Below are 9,992 nucleotides of genomic sequence, written 5' to 3' on the forward strand. Positions count from 1 at the left end.
TCCGTAACAACGCTGCGTGGAAAAACGGCGGTACGCACTGCATTGTTGTTGCTACGGCAACTGCCACAGCTGGCAATTCCTGGTGAGAGAAAGCCACGTTTGATCTTTTCTCCAAATTTGCGTCGGCAATTTGATCTTTTCTCCGAATGGTCTCACTTTCGTTACGTCACAATCAAACTTCAGTTCCCGGTCAGCGTAAGGGAATGTGAATATGACATCATAATGAACATGACAATAAAATAACCGATACAAACTAAAGACGTACGTAAAACAATCGCTTTTACAAATGCGGCAAATCCGAAGGCGCCACTTTAAAGATAACAGGTCACGAGTCACGCGCTGTTTAGGTCGCAAAGCAAAACATAAAAGAAGTTTGTTTAGTTTAGCAGCGTTCATAAGATCGCAAGATACAAGAAAGAAAACATCCAACCTATTAAAGCTTAATTGCTGCAGCGACGCTAAACGTAGTCTTTGTGAGAAAGACTAACCACACTTTTCGAAATTAGCGTCGGCAATTGCCGAGGTGATTGTAAGGACAACAAGATTACAAGAAAAAACTAATTTTCTTAGACTACACCAGACTAAGAGATTGATTAATCTTACTATTGCTGGATGTTTTATTTGGGTTACTTCCTACTTCGCCGGCGCTTAGACACGTGCCCAGCTGGGAGAATCTTTTATAAAAATATCACCCTATAATTCAGGCCTCGAAACTGAAGGCGGCCATCGCCGCGATTAACCTACAAAAACCGACATTTTGTCCGCCGGGTCTCGCCCTTCCGTCGGCCGCATTTGTCCGCCATGAAGTTCCGAGAAAATTTTACGCAAGCGGCCTTATAAATAAAGTAGTAGTACTTTGCCACTTATAATCACAAAGGACCAGAAAAGAGTTAAAGCACTCGATAAATCACAATACACCCTGTATATGCTTGAATTGTTAACATTATTGAGTGATCAAGCAGCTGATGTCTGACATAAGCTGGATGCAAGTGACATCACAATACACTTTATTGATGCGATATATTCAGTCTTCGAAATTAGCGTCGGCAAATGGCGCATTAGCGTCGGCAATGAAAATGCCGAGGCCACACGAGCGCTTGTAATGTTAGGGTTAAACATTCCTCCCAGTCGTTATGGCACAGCATAGATTTATTCCCTAGTCAACACCCTGATGGATCTTTATGAAAAAAAAGAGGCCTGTGGAGTGGTATCAAAGCCCGAAAGCCGCAAAACGTGGACGCTTCATTGCGAACGGCAAAGACGATATAGATTTACAGCCAAGCTATGAGCCTCTTGATGTGTCTGATTCCAGTGATGACGCGACAACCTCGTGCTCCGATACAGCATCTGATGATTCCGATTCTGACAGCTAGTTCTTTATCAAACAGACTTTTTGTTGTTCGCAGTATCGCAATTGCACCGAAATTATGTTAGTGTATACGTAAATCGAGGCAATCTTCTCGCAGGGAGCTATTAATTTGTTACCTGTATCTGGTTGAGCAATTTACGTTATTTTATGATAATTCAACGTTGCTAGATGTCGAATTAATGTAAAACAAACGTAACTTTCTTATTGGGCATTGTTGTTACGCAATATAACCGAGCGGAAAAATTAAATCGATTTGTGCTGACTCGAACGTTGAATCAACCCAAAATTAACTTACTTTTCCCCGTGAGTTATTTAACGTGAATTCCTGCAACAGCGTGCCACGTGCGTATCTTGTAGCTCGCTTTATCGCTACTTTTGGCATTATTACATCACAACAAATCAAACAGTGCGGTCGTGATAGACTACTCTAGTATATTTTTCGCTTCTGCCGAAGTAAAAATGTGTGTCGAAGTTCCGATGGCCGCCATGTGCTTGTGATTGGCCGCCGAACAGCTTGCTTCAGTCGTACACGTTTGGCCGCCGGAAAAAAAAGGTGTTTCAAGGCCTGCTATTTGCATTGATTTAACTCCAGTAGACGTCAAATTATTGTAAGCATCTACTCCTTGTTGCGCCTCGCTTTCCGTTATCTCGTCCAGCTGATACAGCATCTGATGATACCGATTCTGACTAGTTCATCAAACAGACTTTGTGTTGCTCGCAGTGTCCCAATTGTGCCGAAATTATGTTGGCTTATAAGCTTACGTAAATCGAGGCGATCTTCTCGCAGGGAGCTATTAATATGTTACCTGTACCTGGTTGAGTAATTTACGTTATTTTATGATAATTCAACATCGCTAGATGTCGAATTCATGTAAAACAAACGTAAATTTCATATTGGGCATTGTTGTTACGCAATATAACCCGCCGGAAAAATTAAATCGATTTGTGCTGACTCGAACGTTGAATCAACCCAAAATTAACTTACTTTCCCCTCCCCGTGAGTTTTTTAACGTGAATTACCGTAACAGCGTGCGTATCGCGTTGCTCGCTTTATCACTACTTTTGGTATTATTACATCACAACAAATCAAACAATGCGTTCGTAATAGACTACTCTAGTATATTTTTCGCTTCTCGTTTTACATGTTTTAGTACAATCTTTTCCTAATAAATATTCACAGTAATTGCCGAGGCAATTTCAAATTTTGCCGTTTAGCCTTGGCAACGTTTTTGCCGAAGTAAAAATATGTTCATTTTGAAGACTGAACCATTGCGAATTTGCAAACACACATTCAATGAAATCTGTTTGAAAACTCTTGCCCACCCAGAATTCCTTAAGAAAAAATCGACGCCTATGTATATATATACACAGACACAGTTTGTTTTCTTATTACTTCAAACAATAAGTATATATACATATAAAATGGAAGAAGTGTTTTTACTTGTATGTCCAGGTTTGTAGATCGCTTTATCAGTCTGAATGAAAATCGAAAACGACTTTGTTGCAAAAGTGAAGTCTTCAGTCGAGTTTTGAAAAACTTCAGTATTAGAAACACTATCCACTCCAGTGATGTTCAAAACAAATTTTGTGGATCCCGAGTAACCAAGCGGTATCTGGTGGCATATTTTAGACAGTACTTAGTTAACTTGAAGTTAGCCTACAAGTAAATCAGGATGTTGAACCATAGGCATACGAAGCCGAGTAACGTGATTAAGTTTAACATCTTCAAGTTTATTACATATAAAAACACAAAACTACGCAACAAATTAAGTATCGAACATTTTCTACATCACAAGATGTCCTCTTCAGGAATAATATACATACAACTTAACTACACCTGAATAAAATACAATGGTTAAACTAAATCTATAAACAGGAAAAGACGAAAAACTGCACAGTACTTCTGACTAGCTCAAACTCAACGACAGGCTCCACGAAAATCAAAGGTAACTGCATCAACGTTCGATACTTAATTTGTTGCGTAGTTTTGTGTTTCTATATGTAATAAACTTGAAGATGTTAAACTTGATCACGTTACTCGGCTTCGTATCCGTATGGTTCAACAAGACAAACTCTCTACCGAAGCTCTAAATCAGGATGTGCTGATAACCACAGATTTTGCAATTGATCCATATAGGCCTAGACTAGGGTGTGACAGCCGCCCCGACCTTTTTAGAATTTGCCTACCTTTTTTTTTGGTGGTGAGGTTTTACCTGTATAAGATTCCTGTAAAGTTTCAAAAAAATTGGTCAAGGTTTAGAGGTGGCCCGTGGCCACTAAAGTTTATGGGGGGTGCGCGATGCATTTTTAGGGGTGCTTTTGCTATATCTCGGCTCCTAGACATGATAGAAGGTCGTTCTATAGCTCAATCGATGCAGAATAAGCAAATTTGTATTAGACTTGTGAAGAAACTATTTGCCTAAAATGTTTAGTTTTTGAGTTATATATTATAAAAACCCGTTTTTTGCACAAATTTTGTGAAAAATTGTTACATATGAATTGAATATTTTATCATTTTCACTTTTTCTTCTTCTTAGGAACACCTGGAGAAGTACAGAAGATGTAACTCTTCAAAGTTTAAACCTAAGTGACCTCATGTTTTGTTTTGTTAGAAGCATAGAAACTGAACACTAACATTGTGTTTACTGTTAAGGCAATTTTTATGGTGGTAAGTGCTAATTTATATTACATGCTATGTCACAGTTTAAAGATCATCATCATCAACCAATTTTGATTATATCCCCTTCCACACCTCATTTATTGGGTTGACAGAGTTCATGTTCAGGGCTACAAGGTCATGTTTTACAAGTTCTTCCCAAAAAAGTTTTGGTCTACCTTGACCCCGCTGTGCTGCGATGTTAACACATCTGACCTGTGAGATCCAGCTTGAGCTGCGCTCAACGAGACCAAGCCATCTCAGTCTGCCTAATTGGAGGACTTCACTGATGTCTTTTATTTTGAGCTTTGATAGAAGTGTCCCAAACTGGATGTTGTCTTCAGGCTTGACTAGGCGAGTCCATCTTACCATCAGAGCGATGGCCAGCAGATATGAGGATCAAGAAGGGGATGATTGTGAAGGTCTGCTATGAAGCCCTAGCACAGGGATTTGTGATGGATGATTATGAGGAGCTAGTCAAACTAGTGCTTTTGCATCTTGATGAGGGAGCTGAGACCTTTGGAGGTTTTCTACATCCGGGTGCTTGTCACCACGCCAGATGGATGGCCAAGATTTTATACTGCATCAAGATCGTTCTTCTCACTAAAGTTATTACTAGAGATCTTCCTGCAGGTTTTATATGTTCAAAGCAACAGCTAAAGAAAATCCAAAAATTTGTTCAGCTTGTTGTATATTCCTGTGCCATGGTGGCTAACCACTTTTGTGTCAATTCTGCTCCTTGCAACGCACCTAGAACTTATCAACGTCAACGAGTATGAATAAATCGAAAGCAGTATGGCCAAAGCAGCTCTTAAAGCTCTAAAGGGGCACATGTGATATCTTAGTGAAAAACTTATCCCCCTTATCCTTTTCGATAGCAGTGTGTCTGACAGGACAAAGCAGAAAATTGTTCAAAAGCTGACAAGCTTCGAAGATCCTGGACATTCTTTGAAAAGAGAAGCAAGTGATTTTGGCAAACCCTCCTTTCCTTCCGTTGCTACAAAACCAACAGATGACTTGAGCTCCTTTGTTGGAGAAGATTCTTGGAGCTTCTTCAGAATCTTGAGGATTGACACGACCTTTTTAAGTGTTGGTGTTGTTGATTGGTGCCAGAACGGCAGCTACTGTGAAGCAAAGAAACGGGTTTCAAATCTTTGTGTTGTTAATGATGCAGCAGAAAGGGGTGTCAAACTGTGCCAAGACTTTATAGACACTACTAAAACAGAAGTTTCATTTCAAAATATTCTTCAAGTAGTTGAGAACAGCAGAAATTCTATGCCCAATCAGCGTAAACAATACTTACATTCATCTCGGTGTTGGTTTCTCACATTGTGATTTTTATCATCGCTGTTCCTTGCTCTTAAATGTATTTTGTGATTTTGTTTAACATTAACAAAACATGTGAATTTATCATTTCATTGATTTTCCATGTGTTTTAACCCAAAAAGAAAAAGTGCTAAGAACATTTTTCTCACAAATATGCAAAAAACAGGTTTTTCTCAAATAACTCAAAAACTAAACATTTTAGACTGAACATTTGTTCACAAGTTTGATATAAACTTGCCTATACTGCATCGATTGAGCTATAGCATGACCTTCTATCATGTCTACGAGCTGAGATATGGCAAAAACGCCCCTAAAAATGCATCGCTCACCCCCCAAAAACTTTAGTGGCCATGGGCCACCTCTAAACCTTGACCAATTTTTTTGAAACTTTACAGGAATCTTATACAGGTAAAACCTCACCACCAAAAAAAAGGTAGGCTCTGTGAAACCAAGTTTTAAAAATCATGGGGCGGCTGTCACACCCTAGCCTAGACTCTACGTGAAGCCAATATTCACAGTCAATTTATAAAGTTTTGCGGGGACAATGCCCCTACAGCAAATAACTGTTTGTTGAGCTTGCGTCCTTTTTTATGCAGTGCCTCGTGAATTGAACGTCTTCGGCAAAACTCCTCATTCTTATTTTATCTACAAAAATTTCAAGCTACACCGATATTACAATCACCAACAAATCCAAAGTACCGTAAGCCAATATGTACAATTCATAATGATTGTCACTGTAAAATTTTAAACAATTATTGTCAATTAAAAAAATATATAAATCGTAACTCACTGTGCCCAAAATAATTCTTGCACTTGCACCTAAAACACATGAATGTGACTAAATTTATTGTATAATAATAGCCTTGCAAAAAATCAGCCTTTCTCCACATTGATTTAATGTAAGAAAAATACATTGATTCGATGTGAAAAAGGATATATTTGTGGCTGGTCAAGATGACTCAATAAATGGTAACAACATGAGACAAAACAGTTCAAATTGTACACTAGGCAGACTTTTGTCAAGTTTACTGCAGAACAGTTAAAAGCATAATTCAACAATTTTTTTCATAAGTTTAATCCTTTCAAATATGGTTAATTATACAAGCCGTTCAAAATATCATGTTATCCTAGAAATTTACCATTTGCAACAGTATCAGTCACTTGTCTTTGAAATGTGTTATCAGAAGATTGAAAGTTTGATGTTACTACAACAGGATTGCTTGTATTGAAAATTGAAATGGTATAACCGATTTCAAATCCCAGTCGGATGTTGCTTGGTATGTAAGCTGTGTATGTGCTGAAAAAGAACAAACTACATCAGAGAGTTTTTCACTGTACTATAGATTTTAGGTTGCTTTATGATGTAAAATGATTATTTAACGACAATTTATCTGCGAGAGTGCAGAGCCTTTCAAAAAAACAAATCAATGTCAATTTATTATTATCACCACAGTCGAGTAATGAGTTACCTTTAATCTTTTTTATTACATCGATTTGTTGCAGAGAATGTATGTATAACAAGAAATTATTTTTTGAGATTAAGAGACATATCATAAATAAAGTTATCTATAAAAATAACATCATCATCATCATAATCCATCGTCGGTTTGTTCCCCACTAGTGGGGGTGGCCGATTGTTTCCGCGCAGCAATTGTCTTAATCCCTTTTCTCCATTTCACCCTGTCCCTTGCATCTTCCTCCTTCAGTCCGACTTTTTTAAACTCATCCTTCACTTGTTGTTTCCACGTTCTTCTTGGACGACCGCGTTTCCTCTTCCCATCCACCTTTAGATCTAGTGCCTTTCTAAGAAAACTTTCTTCCTCCCTCCTTATCACATGTCCATACCATCTTACTCCATTTGCCCTTGCCAGTTGGTCTATGGTCTCTCTCATCTCTAGCATATCCAACAATTCTTCAGTCCTTTTTTCCCTTCTCGTTTTCACCCCACACATTGCTCTCACCATTGACCTTTCCGTTCTTCTCAGGATTGCCAGTTCACTCTCTCTCAATACCCATGTCTCGCTACCATATAGCATTGCAGGCCGCACACAGCTCCGATATACTTTTCCTTTTATCCTTAGTGAAAATTTTCTGCCATACAACATTTCCCCACATTCCCTGAACTTTGCCCAGCCCAATCTTGCCCTTGTTGTCACCGCTGCTTCACATCCACCACTTCCATTTATCCGATCACCCAGATAACAGAAGTCTGTCACTGTTTCGATGCCATGGCAGAACTCATCATCATGGCCTTCCACTTCATTCCTTCCTTTACTGCATTTCCCACAAACAAAACACTTCGCCAATCTTGTTGCGGCTCTCTTGACATTAGCACATCTTGCATGTACCCACTTTCCACATTCCTTGCATTGCATTGAATTTCTCATCACTCTCTTGCCACATATTCCACAGGGATCTACTTTGCTCTCAACAACTGTTCCTTCTGCTCCACTCACCATCACTTTTGTTTTTTCAAGATTCACCTTCATACCCTTGGTTTCAAATGCTTCTTTCCATTTCTCAAACTTTCTCTCCATTCCCTCCATACTATTACTTGTCAAGACCAGGTCGTCTGCATACAAAATCTCACTCAATAAGCCCTCCCTCACTCCTTCAGTTACAACGTCAACCACAATAGCAAATATCAGAGGTGACAAAACTGATCCCTGGTGTACACCAACCTTCACAGAAAACTCGTTTGAATAATTTGATCCAACTCTCACTTTTGTTCTTGCATCCTCATACATAGACATCACAGCTCTCACTAATACCTCCGGTATACCTCTTTTCCTCATTGCCCATTCCATCACTTTCCTTGGTACTCTGTCAAATGCTTTTTTCTAAGTCGACGAAACACATATATAATTTTCTCTGCTTCTCTCGGTATTCCTCCCGCATTCTTCTCAATATAAACAGAGCATCCACTGTACTTTTTCCTGGCATAAACCCAAACTGCATATCATTTAATTTCACCAATGTTCTCAACCTCTTTTCTAGTATTCGCTCCACAATTTTCATTCCATGCTCTAGTAGTTTTACACCTCTACATGCACTGCAACTTCTCACATCCCCTTTTCTCTTGAACAGTGGAACAACAATACTATGCTTCCACTCCTCCGGCATTCCCTCTCCATCTAATACCCTTTGGCTAAGTTGTAGCATTACTTCAATTCCCAACTCTCCACTTGCTTTTATCATCTCTACGCTCACTTCTGATGGACCAGCTGCTTTATGCAGTTTCATTTGTCCCATTGCCTCCACCACTTCATCACGAGTAACCTTTCCCACTGGACCCTCCACCAGATCAACCTCTGTCATATGATCCCATACATTCTCCTTATTCATAACATTTTCCATATGTTCCTTCCACACTTCTCCTCTGCTTTCCGGGCTGAAATGCAACTTCCCATCTCCACTCCTTATACATCTTCCCCCTACAATATCTTTCCCATCCTTTTTCATTTGCTTTATGAGTCTGAATACTTTGTTTTGGCTTTCCCCCATTTTATTAAGTTCCTCCTCAGCACCATTCTTCATAGCTCTTGCAACAACCCTCTTTGCCTTCTTTTTCATACTCTTATACTTCTTTTTATTCTCTTCTGACCCATTTTTGCGCCACTGCTTGTATGCATCTCTTTTCTGTGAAATCGCATGCTTCACCTCCTCATCCTACCACCATGTGTCTCCACGATCCCTCCTCACTTTCTTTTTCCCACATACTTCATCACATGTTGCTAGGACACCTTTCTGAAATGAAACCCACAAGTCCTGCGCACTCATGTTTACCAGCTCTTTTGCTCTTTTCACAAACTTAATTCTCGTTTCTTTTTCCTCCAGTTTCCACACATTTCTCACAAAAACTCGTTCTTTCTTCACAATTTTCTTCACTTTTTTCATATTTAAGTCTCCTACTACTAGTCTATGCTGCAACTCCCACGGAATTACTTTCACATTCTTCAAGTACTTTCTCTGTTCCTGCCCAAACACAATAAAATCACAAAAACATGACAAATGCAATTACAGTCTATCGAATAAGCTTATTTGGAAATAAACTATGTCACACAAGAAAATTCTCAGATGTCAACATTTTAATTGCTTCTTCCACAGTCATGTTTCAGAGCTTTATATCTCAAACATGTTAATTTGTTTAATGCTTACTTTTGAGCACTGCTTTGACTCCATACCACAACAAAGGTTAAGACCAGAGTCCAGCACCACTTCATTTTAAACTATGCAATAACATATATGTTTAATTAACAAAAAACCTTAACCTTCAATATTACTGCCTGAATTATAAATTATACTTGTGGCTAGTAACTAGCCTAGATATGTAACAACTTCTGGCTTCGGTTTCAACCATTTTCTTTTTATTTTCTCGAAAGTGTATGCGCAAGCTCACCACCTTGTTTCTACTAATTGTTAAACTGCAAACAATTGAAGATTAAGGATAATCGGGCATCACTTCATAATCGTTAATTGTGTAGACGTCCGAGTGGCAAGAGCTCTGATATGCATTTGAAAGATCGCTGCTTCAACCCACTCAAAATCATGAGGCTGTGTCTTGGACAGGACACTTAAAGGTATGCCCAGGGTGGACAAAAACGTTAGCTTCTTTATTTTCTTGTTTACTTGATATAATTC

At 38.9% G+C, this 9,992-nt stretch overlaps 1 protein-coding gene across 1 annotated transcript in view; it reads right to left on the reverse strand.

The window, feature by feature from the left end:
- LOC145781500 (CD109 antigen-like) overlaps positions 1-9,574 on the reverse strand; it is a 64,009-nt gene extending 54,435 nt beyond the window's left edge. The window contains exons 1-4 of the mRNA XM_082593232.1: positions 9,510-9,574; positions 6,491-6,648; positions 6,142-6,170; positions 2,811-2,982 (exon numbers count right to left, since the gene is read on the reverse strand). Of these exons, the coding sequence (XP_082449358.1) occupies positions 2,811-2,982; positions 6,142-6,170; positions 6,491-6,648; positions 9,510-9,574 (424 nt within the window). The remainder of the gene's footprint in view (positions 1-2,810; positions 2,983-6,141; positions 6,171-6,490; positions 6,649-9,509) is intronic.
- Between the last annotated feature and the right edge of the window lie 418 nt (positions 9,575-9,992).

This window comes from Aplidium turbinatum, chromosome 1, assembly GCF_918807975.1.
Source record: "Aplidium turbinatum chromosome 1, kaAplTurb1.1, whole genome shotgun sequence".
In the NCBI taxonomy this organism is placed as follows: domain Eukaryota; kingdom Metazoa; phylum Chordata; class Ascidiacea; order Aplousobranchia; family Polyclinidae; genus Aplidium; species Aplidium turbinatum.